The sequence below is a fragment of the Heptranchias perlo genome, chromosome 6 (assembly GCF_035084215.1).
Source record: "Heptranchias perlo isolate sHepPer1 chromosome 6, sHepPer1.hap1, whole genome shotgun sequence".
In the NCBI taxonomy this organism is placed as follows: Eukaryota; Metazoa; Chordata; class Chondrichthyes; order Hexanchiformes; family Hexanchidae; genus Heptranchias; species Heptranchias perlo.
Window position 1 is genome coordinate 34,148,015 of NC_090330.1, and position 14,111 is coordinate 34,162,125.

General features: G+C 40.4%; 1 protein-coding gene across 2 annotated transcripts in view; it reads left to right on the plus strand.

Annotated features, from left to right (window-relative positions):
• Window positions 1-523: 523 nt before the first annotated feature.
• The window catches only part of ska3 (spindle and kinetochore associated complex subunit 3), a 31,018-nt gene continuing 17,430 nt past the window's right edge, over window positions 524-14,111 (plus strand). For both annotated transcript variants that reach the window (XM_067986073.1, XM_067986072.1), the window contains exons 1-4: window positions 524-592; window positions 3,424-3,539; window positions 3,958-4,022; window positions 10,841-11,006. In XM_067986073.1, the coding sequence (XP_067842174.1) occupies window positions 3,440-3,539; window positions 3,958-4,022; window positions 10,841-11,006 (331 nt within the window). In that variant the 5' untranslated portion in view covers window positions 524-592; window positions 3,424-3,439. The remainder of the gene's footprint in view (window positions 593-3,423; window positions 3,540-3,957; window positions 4,023-10,840; window positions 11,007-14,111) is intronic.

Sequence of the window (14,111 nt, forward strand, 5' to 3'; positions counted from 1 at the left end):
CTCCATGACAATTTTGTAGGGTTAGCAACCCTAAGCGGAGTGGGCACAAAATCAGGCGCAGTTATGTACACCCAATTTCCCAATCTATGATTTCAGCTCAGAAATTTAGGTCTCACATTTTTGTGTATGGGTTGGAGAGTGCTTGGACTAATTGCTTACGAAGTTTGATTCTTAGTGACTTGCACTGCTTGTCTTTGGGGGCTTACATTTTTGCGTAATCAGTCAGAGCTCACTGTGACTGATCCCCTTTTCCGAAACTTCGACATTTCCTGATCTAACTAAATCCTGAGAGAATATAACATAAATTACAACTAGATTAAACATGGCCATCAGGGAGGTCCCGAAACTCCTGCCGTAAAATCTCCATGAAAATGGCATAAACGGGCTGTTTTTTTCAGCAGTATCTCGGTGGTCCGCCTGTGCGCCTCTCCGAGTAAACGAGCGTTTTTGTTCCTAGGAGGCGCTATGGGAACCTGGAGTCGTTGAGTGGGGGTGCTGTGCGCGCGCAGTTAGTAGACAGTTGTCCACGAGCTGGTTTAAACTGCCTGCGGAGCGAAATTCAAACAGGGCTCGCGGGGCGGGAGTTCCGTTGGTGAGTTTTTTAATTGGGGGAGGGGGGGGGCTCTTCGACGGTAGAAGTTACAAGTTATAGTCTTTCTGCTGTGTGTGTGAGAGCAGTAGTTGTTCACGGAACTGTGCCAACATTTTATTATATTGTAGTAATAACAGACGTTTAAAAATAAAGTGGTTTAACGGTAGGAAGGCGGGTTATACGGGCAGCTGCAAAACCAGCTTTCCCGGGACCGGATGGCTGTCGCTGGAATAAAGGGCGTCAGGTTTTCAGAGCATGAATGAGGTCCCGGCGGTGTCACACTCTCGGGATGAAAAAATGTTCTGCCGTTTCTATAAAGTAACGTGCAATGGTCCCAAACCTAGGAACGGAAATCACATCGAGCTGAGCAAGGGTTGTTTCAGGTTTTGGTCTGGGGCCTTCACAATTACTGAAACCAAAACAGAACATTTTGTAAAGGAACAGCTGGTAAAGGGAAAAGGCAGGTGAACGATTCAGGTATAACCCTTAGTCAGAGCTTGCATGAAGCGTTAACCTTCATGTAAATAAACTTACTATGCACAAGAGAATATTAGTAAAATTGATAGCGCACCGAAATTGGAGGTAACCTTGTGACGGGGACTAAATTGGGCAGCTTTTTCGAAGAGCCCGCACAGGCGCGACGTGCCGTCCTTCAGTGCTGTAAGATTCTATGTAAACAATTTTACAACACCAAGTTATAGTCCAACAATTTTATTTGAAATTCACAAGCTTTCGGAGGCTTCCTCCTTCCTCAGGTGAATGTGGAAATGAAATCCTCGAACCCTTCGCATTTACCTCTCTGTCTGCACACTGTGATTGCCTTGGCAACGGGCAGTTGGAAAGACTGTCTGTAATCACCAGGTATTGTTGTGTGATTTATAAATGCGAAGGGTTCGAGGATTTCATTTCCACATTCACCTGAGGAAGGAGGAAGCCTCCGAAAGCTTGTGAATTTCAAATAAAATTGTTGGACTATAACTTGGTGTTGTAAAATTGTTTACATAGAATCTTACAGCACTGAAGGACGGCACGTCGCGCCTGTGCGGGCTCTTCGAAAAAGCTGCCCAATTTAGTCCCCGTCACAAGGTTACCTCCAATTTCGGTGCGCTATCAATTTTACTAATATTCTCTTGTGCATAGTAAGTTTATTTACATGAAGGTTAATGCTTCATGCAAGCTCTGACTAAGGGTTATACCTGAATCGTTCACCTGCCTTTTCCCTTTACCAGCTGTTCCTTTACAAAATGTTCTGTTTTGGTTTCAGTAATTGTGTTACATTTACCTGAGGAAGGAGGACCTGAGGAAGGAGGAAACCTCCGAAAGCTTGTAGATTTCAAATAAAAATCGTTGGACTATAACTTGGTGTTGTAAAATTGTTTACAATTGTCAACCCCAGTCCATCACCGGCATCTCCACATCACACTGCAGTTTGGTTTTGTTGTTGCTGTGACCCGCTCTCGGTACGCTCCTCTCTGCTGTCTGAACAAATGCACTTCACCCCTTACTGCACCGAATCCCCTCACCAAATTCCCAATTACAGACTCTGTCGAGACCAGACTCCATCGATAGCTGCTACTCCTTGCTCCCTCAAGTAAATTGAATTTGCTTTGTTACTTTGTACATTGATGGTCTGAGAAATAAAGTAACTTAGTGATTCGTATCTGGTTGTGTCACGCCAACTGTTTCTCAGTCCGTCTTCCAAAAGATTGGGGAAATCCGCATGTAATAGACTCCTGAACATAAGACGCTTAGACTGCTTACAGTAGTGACCTGCACTGCTGTACCCAAGAAAAAATCCAAGTCACACCTGAAATTTGTAACTGACTGATGGATATGCCAACCAATTGCTGGTGGTTAGTGCTTTGGGGCCCAATTAGTGTTTGTTGACGCAAATCAGCACTGACTGGGCCTTTCTCCCCTCAGTGCCACTCCTTGCTGCTGTTGAAAATGTTTGTCTGCTGTGTGCTATAAGCAGGAAATGCTATCTACTGCGGCTGGAATTACTTCATTAGCAGCAGTACTTAAATAGGAGCAGTGCTGACGAGGAGAAAGAAGCATGGAAATGGATGACAATGAAGAGGAAGGATGAAATAGAAGGCAGTGAAGAGAAGGGGACAAATGGATAGCTATGAAGGGGAGGAAAGGGTAATAGTGGGAAGGGATAAATGGGTGGCAGTAAAAGGGAGTGGGAAGCTGGCAGAAGAATAGTGCCAGCATAAACGGATTGGTGGAAGAAGAGCACCAGGTTGAATTGGAAGATGAGTGCCAGCATTAATGAAGAAGGGTATAGGCAGAGAGAATACCTCTGTGAAAGGGTGGTGAGTCAGATGGACTAGGGTCTTTAAACTGGGCCGAGAGGGGTAGAGTGCCTCTGTGAGCTAAGGCAAGGAGGGGTTGTTATGGGAGAGTAAATGTTGAAGTAGCTTTTGGGGAAGCAATTGATCTAGCTGGTCTGTTGAAAGTCCTAATCTTTTTCTTTTACTTAATTTATTAATTGTAAAGTATAAAAATGCATAAAGTGACAGCAGCTTCCATGGTTAGGAGGAATTTGTAGGTGCAGACCTTCACATTACTACCCCATATTGGATCATTCCTGCGATGCTGTCAAGCAAGATGGCGCTTGAGACTTATGGCCTTTGACAGAAAGAAAATTATTTCTATTATTAAGGAATTACTTTGTGTGGTCCTGAAGCCATAGCTTTCTTGTGGTTACAACCAAAAGAATTCTAGGCTTCCATATATCAAATAGTTAAAGTTGTGATGCCCCAGAAACTTGTTTTCTCTCTGTTTATAAAACTTATAAACGCATGTGTTTTTTTCCCCTTTTGTAGTATATTCCTAACTGAAATGGATGTAATAGGTAATTTCTTTACCAAGTTGAGAATCCTTGCAGTAAATTTGGAGAAAGAGACCCAATATCTGGATCATGCTTTGAATAATGAGTCTGGTAAGCAGATCAACAACCACTTTGATACAGTACTGTTTTAATGGAAAAGTACTCTATTCTACTAAAATGACAAGATAATCCTAAAAGTTACAAATGTCCATGTAGCCACTGGTGCTTTAGTTGCCCTTTCTAATATGTTTTATACCTTTTAGAACTGCTAGTTAAAAGCAGGTAGATATTTTGCATAGAATTGCCCCCTCAGCTGACATAAAGCTCAGTCAAATGCAATATGAATAGGAACAATGGGCAAAAGTTACTATTCTTATTTTGTCCTTCATATCATGTTGTCTACCATCTCTGGTGCTGATTTTAATGTACTGTTTTTCTAATTTGGTGCATTGAATTATGGCTTCAGTTTTGAATGCACCCAACAAATCTGAAGAAGCCGAAGCCTAACTTTTATTTCTATCACATGAAGGTCACGAAGAAGAAGCTCCAAAAAAGATCCTTCATGAGTTACATTCCGAAGTCAGAATTATTAAGGTAGAGATTAAATTATGGATTTATTCATAACCATAGATTGGCTGTATGTTTGTAAGCACTACTTATAACTATTTTGCAGAGAGCTCGTCAGTTATATGTAAGATTATTTCCAACTGTTTTTTTCCCTAAACTTTAAGTGGGCTAACTAGGAGCTTAAAAACATGTATTTTACAATTTGATATTTTAATTGCCCCCATTAATTATTTGATCTCAATGGCTGCCGTTGTGATCTCTGCAAGTTGCAGAGTACGGTCAAGGTTTCAAATATGTAAAAGTTTTAAAAACCTTTTAAACTGACTGAGAATAGGCTATTGTACATCTTTCATTTGAGAAAACGAAAGGAATGCCTAATATAAATGTTGGTGTATTGGCTATTTGAATATTAAAAACTTGCATTAACTTTCGTACTTGGTACACATTAGGTATTGCATTGTTTAAAACAATCATAGAATGGTTACAGTACAGAAAGAGGCCATTTGGCCCATTGAGCCCGTGCCAGCTCTTTGTAAGAGCAATCCAGTTAGACCCATTCCCCCACTCTTTCCCCGTAGCCCTGCAAATTTTTTCCCTTCAAGTATTTATCCAGTTCCTTTTCGAAAGCCACGATTGAATCTGCTTCCGCCACCCTTTCAGGCAGCACTTTCCAGATCATAACTACTCGCTGCGTAAAAAAGTTTTCCCTCATGTCACTTTTGATTCTTTTGCCAGTCACCTTAAATCTGTGTCCTCTGGCTCTCGACCCTTCTACCAATGGGAACAGTTTCTCTTTATTTACTCCATCTAAACCCTTCATGATTTTGAACACTTCTATCAAATCTCCTCTTAACCTTCTCTGCTGTAAGGAGAACTACCCCAGTTTCTCTAGTCTATCCACGTAACTGAAGTCCCTCATCCCTGGAATCATTCTGGTAAATCTTCTCTGCACCCTCTCCACGGCCTTCACATCCTTCCTAAAGTGCGGTGCCCAGAATTGGACACACTACTCCAGTTGCGGCTGAACCAATGTTTTATAAAGGTACAATATAACTTCCTTGCTTTTGTACTCTATGCCTCTATTTATAAAGCCCAGGATTCCGTATGCTTTTTTAACCACTTTCTCAACCCACTGAAATTGGCCCTCCAATTAAGTATTTTTACTCTAGATTGCTCCTTGTCCTTTTCCATAACTAATCTTAACCTTATGATACTGTGATCACTCTTCCCTAAATGTTCCCCCACTGACACTTTCTCCATTTGACCCACCTCATTCCCCGGAACCAGGTCCAGCAATGCCTCCTTCCTCGTTGGGCCGGAAACATACTGATCAAGAAAGTTCTCCTGAACACACTTCAGAAATTCCTCCCCGTCTTTGCCCTTTTCACTATTACTATCCCAGTCTATATTAGAATAGTTGAAGTCCCTCATTATCACTACTCTATAGTTCTTGCATCTTTCTGTATTTTCCCTGAAAATTTGCTCCTCTATGTCCTTCCCACTACTTGGTGGCCTGTAGAATACACCCAGTAGTGTAATGGCGCCTCTATTGTTTCTTAACTCTAACCAAATAGATTCTGTGTTTGACCCCTCAAGGACATCCTCTCTCTCCAGCACTGCAATATTCTCCTTAATCGACACTGTCACCACTGCCACCCCCCCCCCCACCACCTCCTTTCTTTCCTTCCCTATCTTTCCTGAACACCTTGTATCCAAGAATATTTAGTACCCAATCCTGTCCTTTTTTGAGCCAGGTCTCCATTATCATTACTACATCGTATTCCCACGTGGCTATTTGCGCCTGCAGCTCACCAACCTTATTTACCACATGTGCTCTAAACCTATTTTAGACCTTCTTGTATTCTTAGTCTGATCCCACCTAATACTGTATTATTTCTTACTCTAGTGCGATCTGTCTCTCCCAATTCTTTATGCACCTTGTTTCTCCTTTCTAATGCTACATCCTGGTGCCCAACCCCCTGCCAAATTAGTTTAAAGCCGCCTCAATGTATTCCTTGTGAACTCAATCATTGCCTGTAGCCTAATTCAATATGAATGATATAGTTTATAGGAACTGGAAAAGGCCTCTAAGCCCATCAACCCCACACCATTTGGATTGGTCTCAATTCCACCTACTGCATTCTCACAATACCCTTCAATTGCTTAACTCTTCATAAATGCATCTTTTTGACTCTTAAAACATTTTGATACTATTTGCTTCTGTGGTTTTCCCTAGCAACTTTATTAAACAAGTCTACCATTTGTGCTTAAAAAAAGAAGGAAGGTTCACCTAAAATTCCTTCTTGCTAATTACTTAAATTTTAAATGGTATCAAAGGTACTTGAACTTTTAGCCCCAGTGGACAACTTGCCTGTGTCAATTCACCAATAACCATCTGAAAGAACCGTTCAGAGCATGGTTTTACTGTCTTGTTTCTGTGCCCAAGGTATATATTAAATTGTTTTGGGATGGTGGAGGAGATATGAGCACTCTACAATGCATGTACTCTGCAATGCATGTGCTACCTACATCCTCTGAGAGAAATTGATTTGGCACATGGGTACTATATTAATGCAACTACTTGGAGAATTGATGTTACAGAATGACATAAAAGCAGTTCAGATTTACTTTTCAAGGTAACTTTTAGGGAATACAAAAAATGATAATCCCGTTTTTTTAAGAAATGGAATACCATTAACCATTAATGGATGCCAGAATTTGAGTTCGAGACAAATTTTACTTTTTGGGGGGATGGGGAGGAAGAAAGTTGTTGCCCCAGGACTAATGTGCATCAGAGGTTACTAGTCCTGACAGTTAGAGGAAAATCCTTTGATTCAACCTTTAGTTGAGTGATAGTAACACAGTGCTTACCAACAGTCACATCAGTCTAGAAATTAACCAGCCCAGAGGGGTTTTTCTCTGGGAAACCCCATCTGACAGGAGTGCTAGCAGACAAGATTTTTTCTTTGTTTTCTGCTTTAGAGCTGTTTCAACCAAACTAAGAAAGGGACACATTTTACTTGAACTACTTGATGGTTTCCCCCAAAAAATCATTGCCCTTCTTTCTGTCTGTGCTGACAACTTTTTATTTCTTATGGACCAAATGTTTGGGCCATCCCTTTTCAAAACATTGCATCTTTAAGTAGGTCATAAAATGAATACACCATTGCAATCATCTCCAGCAAGAAACCTAATGAACCTTTGACACGGTCATTCCACTTGATCTATGGCTCCCACATGGGAATTTCTGAAGAATCTTTCTATATGTAAAGTTGTAACTGGGAATAGCTTCCATACTATTGCCTCAAGTTGGCAGCTCTAGACCAGGATATCTGCATATGCCTTGGAGGCAGTAACTTCCTCGTCACTGGAAAAGTCTCCGTTCAGTCCAGTTGTGAATGGAAGATATGAAATGGACAATGATTCCCTATTTTGTGGAGTTGTCATCTTTAATTTGCAGCTGCAGTCCTGCAAATCTGTTCCCTTGGACTTTACAGGGAGATACGCATTACAGATTTGTCTTATCCTCAATCATCATATGAGGATATCTCCATCAGCTTCCATTAACTAGGTTTAAAACAAACTGCTTCCCGATCAGATCCTGACCTATAACTGGAGTAGGAGAAGACCACATAGTGAGTACCCCTATGATGCCTGTCAGAGTGGTGAAAATTACATCTTTGTTGTATTTCAGCTTGTGGTTTCCCCACTATTTGATTCATGCCTGGCCTCAATTGCAGTGGTGTGTGGAAGATGCCATAATTTCATAGAACGGTTATGGCACAGAAGGAGGCCATTCGGCCCATCGAGCCTGCGCTGGCTCTGCAAGAGCATTCCAGGTAGCCCACTCCCCCGCTCTTTCCCCGTAGCCCTGCAAATTTTTCTCCTTCAAGTACCTATCTAATTCTTTTTTGAAAGCCACAATTGACCCTGCTACCACCACCCTTTCAGGCAGTGCATTCCAGATCCTAACCATTCCCTGCATAAAAAAGTTTTTCCTCATGTTGCCTTTGTTTTTTTTGCCAATCACCTTAAACCTGTGTCCTCTGGTCTGCGACCTTCCGCCAGTGGGAACAGTTTTTCTTTATTTACTTTGTCTAGACCCTTCATGATTTTGAACACCTCTATCAAATCTCCTCTTAACCTTCTCTGCTGTAAGGAGAACAATCCCAGCTTCTCCAATCTATTCACGTAACTGAGATCCCTCATCCCTGGAACCATTCTAGTAAATCTTTCCTGAACCCTCTCTAAGGCCTTCACATCTTTCCTAAAGTGCGGTGCCCAGAATTGGATGTAATACTCCAATTGTGGCCAAACCAGTGTTTTATAAAGGTTCAACATAACATCCTCGCTTTTGTACTCTCTGCCTCTATTTATAAAGCCCGAGATCCCGTATGCTTTCTTAACCACTTTCTCAACCTGTCCTGCCACCTTCAATGACATGTGTACATATACCCCCAGGTCTCTCTGTTCCTGTACCCTTTAGTTTATACTGCCTCTCCTCGTTCTTCCTACTAAAATGTATTACCTCACACTTCTCAGCTTTAAATTTAATCTGCCCGTGCCTGCCCATTCCACCAGCCTGTCTATGTCCTCTTGAAGTCTATCACTATCCTCCTCACTGTTTACTACCCTTCCAAGTTTTGTGTCATCTGGAAATTTTGAAATTGTGCCCTGTACATCCAAGTCATTAATATATATCAAGAAAAGCAGTGGTCCCAGTACTGTCCCCTGGGGAAGAATACTGCATACCTTCCTCCAGTCTGAAAAACAGCCATTCACCACTACCTCTGTTTCCTATTACTTAGCCAATTTTGTATCCATGTTGCCACTGCCCCTTTTATTCCATGGGCTTCAATTTTATTGACAAGCCTATTATGTGGCACTTTATCAAATGCCTTTTGGAAGTCCATATACAGATCAATATCAATTTGAAAAATAAAGATGATCCTGAAGGATAGTTAATCCTGCTTTCTCAGGAGAGTCACAGGCCAGGATTGCAGAGATCTGGGATGATTAAATAGTATGCCTTTTGCTCGATTTTTGAGATTATGGAGTTGCAGCGATTGCCTTTGGGAGATTAGTCAGGGTAGATTATTTATGGTCTGAATGAGGAGTAGTTGTTTAAGAGTCAAATGGCTTTTTCCTATTCTGTGCTTTAATTGATGTGCATCTACTTCATTGCATATTCTTGCTTTGCAATATTGCAATTGGCTATTTCAGTAAATTACCTCAACAATAATGTAATTTATCATGAACTATTACACCAAACTGCTGAGTTCCTTAGTGCTAAAATATAATCCTATTTCTGTGACAAACCCAATAATGCAAAACTCCATTGAATGTTTTGTTCCCAGATCATGATGGGACATTTTTTTGTGGTTTCCCTGTATTTGTTTTCAATTGGGCTTCCACAAGTGAAAAACACAAAAGGAAGATGTAGAAATAAATAGATGGTTGTTTTGGGCCTCTTAAATTGGTAAATGTATTGTTCAGTGTGCAGCTGAGCCATGTAGATCCCAAGTTCAATCCCCACCTAGTTAACTGATCTTGGGCGGGGCAGCATCAACTACAGTTGTCCTCAATGCCTGTAAGGGGTTTTAAAATCAACTGGATAGTGCTTGTGCATGCATTGGATGAAGATAGGATTCTAGAATGCCTCATATGGTAAAATAGCCTGCTGGCACTCACGCTCTAAGCTTGCATATAAACAGTGGGCATTTTGGTGAGCTACTGGTAGACAACCATCACCTCGGGAAGAATACTTCATTACGAGTTAATAATTTGGGGTGGGAGAAGGTGGTTAGATTTGTTGCTAAATAGTAAAGAAATGCAGTTGAGACTAGTGAGAGTTGTTAACTCACTAAGTCATTATTACCTCAGTGGGCCCAAAATATTGAAAATGGCTAGTTCGATGTCTAGTGTACTGTTGTCTTCCTTCTCCTGCCCTCCCTGCCCCCAAGACAAATTAGAACACTAATTACTAACTTTAAGATCACTACATCACGTTAAATGCGACACCAGGCCACTGCTGTGTGTCTTTTTACCCCTTATGTAGATGACGTGACGTTTCCTGAAATATAGCACTTGTTGCTATCTGAAGCTAATTTTGCCAACATGTTGTCCCTTGTTTTCTCCTTAACAATCGCCAATGGTAAAATTTGTGGTACTATTAATCCAGTTTGGTGTTGAAATTTTGTACAGAATTTGGTGGTCTTGTATAAGAATGCTGCAGAATACAGTATTGGTCATATTTCTTCTTTCTTCCTCCTTTTTCCCCCCAAACCAAATTAATCCAGTCCTGTTATATCCAGTTATGCTTTATGATCGTCGTTTTTTCTCTCCACTCTCATCCCATTTCAATCAATGTCTTGTGCATATCTGGTAGCCTTGAGGTGTTTTTTTTACACAAGTATCTCATTGCTCTTATGACCTAAGTTCTGTTGATATTAAGGAATTAATTCCACCCTACTATATTATGAAAGTTGCAGAATACTTTAAAGAAAAGTGTCCTAGATTGATAGTGCTGTTTCATTGTAAAATGAGAAAGTAACTTGCTAGTTAAGCTCAATTAAAGCTTGGTGGGAACTGAGTTTTAAAATGGACTCTCAATCAGACTGACAAGTTTGTGAAATAAATGGATGTCCTCTAGGCTGAGTAGAGGATGTCTCAAAATATAGATTTCTAAAAAGCTACTTTATATTAAAATCATCTCAACAATACACAGTAATACTCAGTTGGATTTAAAATGTGAGTGCAAAGTCCATATCGGTCTCTATATGGAGCTTCTGCCTAATACAGTACAAGATATCTTAAAACCTTTTTTTTCCCCCTCCTTTTTAAAGGCAGATGTTCAAAACAAATTAGAAACCCTTGATACAGAACACAGAGAGAACAGTGAATTAATTAGAGCCTTGCAGATACTGCAGCAAAAGAATTTTGCAGATCTGGAAGAAATCGAAGAACACTTTCAGAATTATGGCTATGAACCCTTGCATAGAAAAGATGAAGGTATGTAAAAGGGAGGGAAGTTGGGGAAGTGAGCAGAGTTGTCCAATAATTTACTGTGATTTGATTATTTTTGAAGCATCTTTAATACTAAACTGAATGTGACTTACTGTAGTGCTATAGTGTACTTGGTATGTCTCAGGAATGTGCTGCAACATGCTACAGTAACTTGTGTGAATAGTAAGAAACAGAAGTTTAAAACATTGAATTTACAAAAGTGAATTTTGACTTGTATGCAGTGACCTCCTATTAATATTCTGTATGTACTAGAGCAGTGACTTGGTTAAGATCAGAAGTGCTTTTCTTAATCTCTTTCCCTCCTCTTCCTTTGCCCCCGGAATCTAGTCCATAATGTTATAAATTAAATTGGATTAACCTTCAAAATGTTACTAACTGTATAATTACTGATGTTTTATTCAGTAAATCTACGGAATTTGTACAGTTGCAACCTACATTTCAGAATAATAATGATTCAACTACAATCATGAAATTATTTCAGGTGCTATTCGACTTTATGGGAGCATGTACCAGTGGCAAAAAAAAATCACTGTTTAGTGAGAATTGTTGAAAAATGGTAGTCAATATTATGTACTATAAATCTATGTATTGACTTGAAAGTTTCAGAAGTGACTTCTTGTAATATTCTTTCCCTTAAGGTAACTTTCAAAAAGAGCTGGCTCCCATGCCATGATCTTACACAATTAATAAACATCAAGTCCTAGAAATTCGATGCGGCACGCCCGTTTTACAGCTGTAAAACAGGCACCAAAGCATCCAATATGGCAGAACAGTGTGAGCGCGCACACATTCTGAGCCGGAAGTATGCCGCTTGCCATATTGATACAGGTATCGAGAGGTCTAGGGTGCACACCTGAAGCAGGTGTTAGGCAATTTGTATATGGAAATAAGAGGCCTAACACCAGTTTGATGTCTGCTTTGCCAAATTGGTTTGCCATGAACGCAGCCGACTCCGGGTCCACTGTGTTGAGGAAAACCATGTCTGCATGTGGCCTAACCAGCGGTCAAGGACTGCTGCAGGCTGCCACCAAAAAGGTAAGTTTTTAAAAATAATGACCTGAATGTGGATCTGGGAGGTGCAGGGGTGTTCCTTCCAGCTCTTCATTAAAACCACAATCGCTGCCGGCCACCGCTCGCCCCTCCCAATCGTCCACTTCCCCACTCTACCAAGACCTACCGGAGGGCTGCTGTCGGCAACGCGCTGGTCATTCATCTCACTTGCTGTCTGGCTGCCAAGTTTGCCTACATAACTGTCACTGCACTTCAAAAAGTAATTAATTGGATGTAAAACACTTTGAGGATGTGATAAAGTGCTATATAAATCCCTCCCTCCCATTCTTATATAGATTGTTTGATATCCTAGTGTTCTGGTGTTGCAAACAAATCTAGCAGCTGTTCATCATCTTGGAAGTTTAATTTGTGGTATTCACCTACTTCAAGATGAAATAAGTTGAGTGGAATAATAATGCAAATTTGGTTTGGTATTTGAGAGGCCAGTGGGCAAACTGATGTTTTTGTTTCCTAATTCTAGTCTGTTTGCAAAGCCCTACAGCAAAATATGAAAATTAAACTAACTCTGAAATAACTAGTTTGAAATATGTTACAAAATTGCAATCTCAGCCTTCATAAAGTGCCCAACTTTTCCTCTTGTAACTCATAACCCTTTTAATTAGGGTGTAGCTCTGTATTCTATATGTAAAAAGTTTAACCAACAGTACCAGGACTGAGCGATGCAAATTTTAAAATATTTAGCCTTTTTCTGTCATGTGACCTTAAATGAATTTTTAAGGGACGTAAATATTGAATGAATTCATTAGTGAGGTTTGTAGGGACCATGGCCCAGAATTTTCTGCAATGGCAGAGATTGGCGACGTACGTCGTAAATTTCATCATTTTCCACAGTGATCTCGCTGTTGTGAACTTATTCATTTCTCCTGGATTTGTAATTTAAATATGCAGCAGCGAGCAAAGCGACTAATCAGAAGTGACCAATATTTATCAACTTTTAGTACCTGCAAGTTACAAAATGTACACGGGTCGGCTGTGTGTTTACTGAATGAAACAAAAAGAAATTTGCGTTTATTCAGAGCCCTGACATCGTTTCCCACAGCTGCAAATGAACATTGCCTGAAATGCTTGACTGTAAAACCTTCCATAGGCATGGTCAACTGTAGAATGCATGCAGAATAAGAAATGGTTACAATCTAATCTTACCAGTTTTATGTCTTGAGTGTGGGAAAACACTAAAGTAAGTTACAATTTGACATATGTTAATGTATGGGTAGGACTTAAAATCAGAGAATTGAGTTTTTCATATTAAATCTGTGCCCAACCAGACATCATTATGACAGAGTGCATAGAATGGACCTGCGCTTTAAATGGAGTGTGCTGTGCTGATACTAGGACGCTGACTTGTTTACCTACACGTCACTGTGCTCATTAAGTAATCTTTCCACCGATAAATTCCATTTCTGCGCTTTCTTGTATTTTACTTTCTGCCTCTATATATAAATTGAGTGCTTGCACACAGAGGGTCTAACTTCAGTGCCCTAGCCTGCTACATCACGTGTTTATTTTGTTAGGTCTGCATGTTAACCTGGCACATTGATCTCTCCCGATCATCCATCTGGTATAGCTACTACTATGTTGTGGACAATAGAATGCTTGTATTGGAGAGGCAGATACTGGCAGCTAATTGAGAAAGTTGCACATAAAGAATGAACAAACTTGCATTTATATAGCGCCTTTCACGACCTCAAGATGTACCAAAGCACTTTACAGCCAATGAAGTACTTTTGAATTATAATCACTGTTGTGATGTAGGAAACGCGGCAGCCAATTTGCGCACAGGAAGCTCCCACAACAGCAATGTGATAATGACCAGATAATCTGTTTTATTGATGTTGATTGAGGGATAAATATTGGCAAAGACTACGGGGTAACTCCCCTGTTCTTCTTAATAGCATGGGATCTTTTACATCCACCTGAGAGGGCAGACAGGGCCTCGGTTTAATGTCTCATTAGAAAGACAGCACCTCCAACAGTGCAGCATTCTGTCAGTACTGCATTGACTATATAGTGTCAACCTAG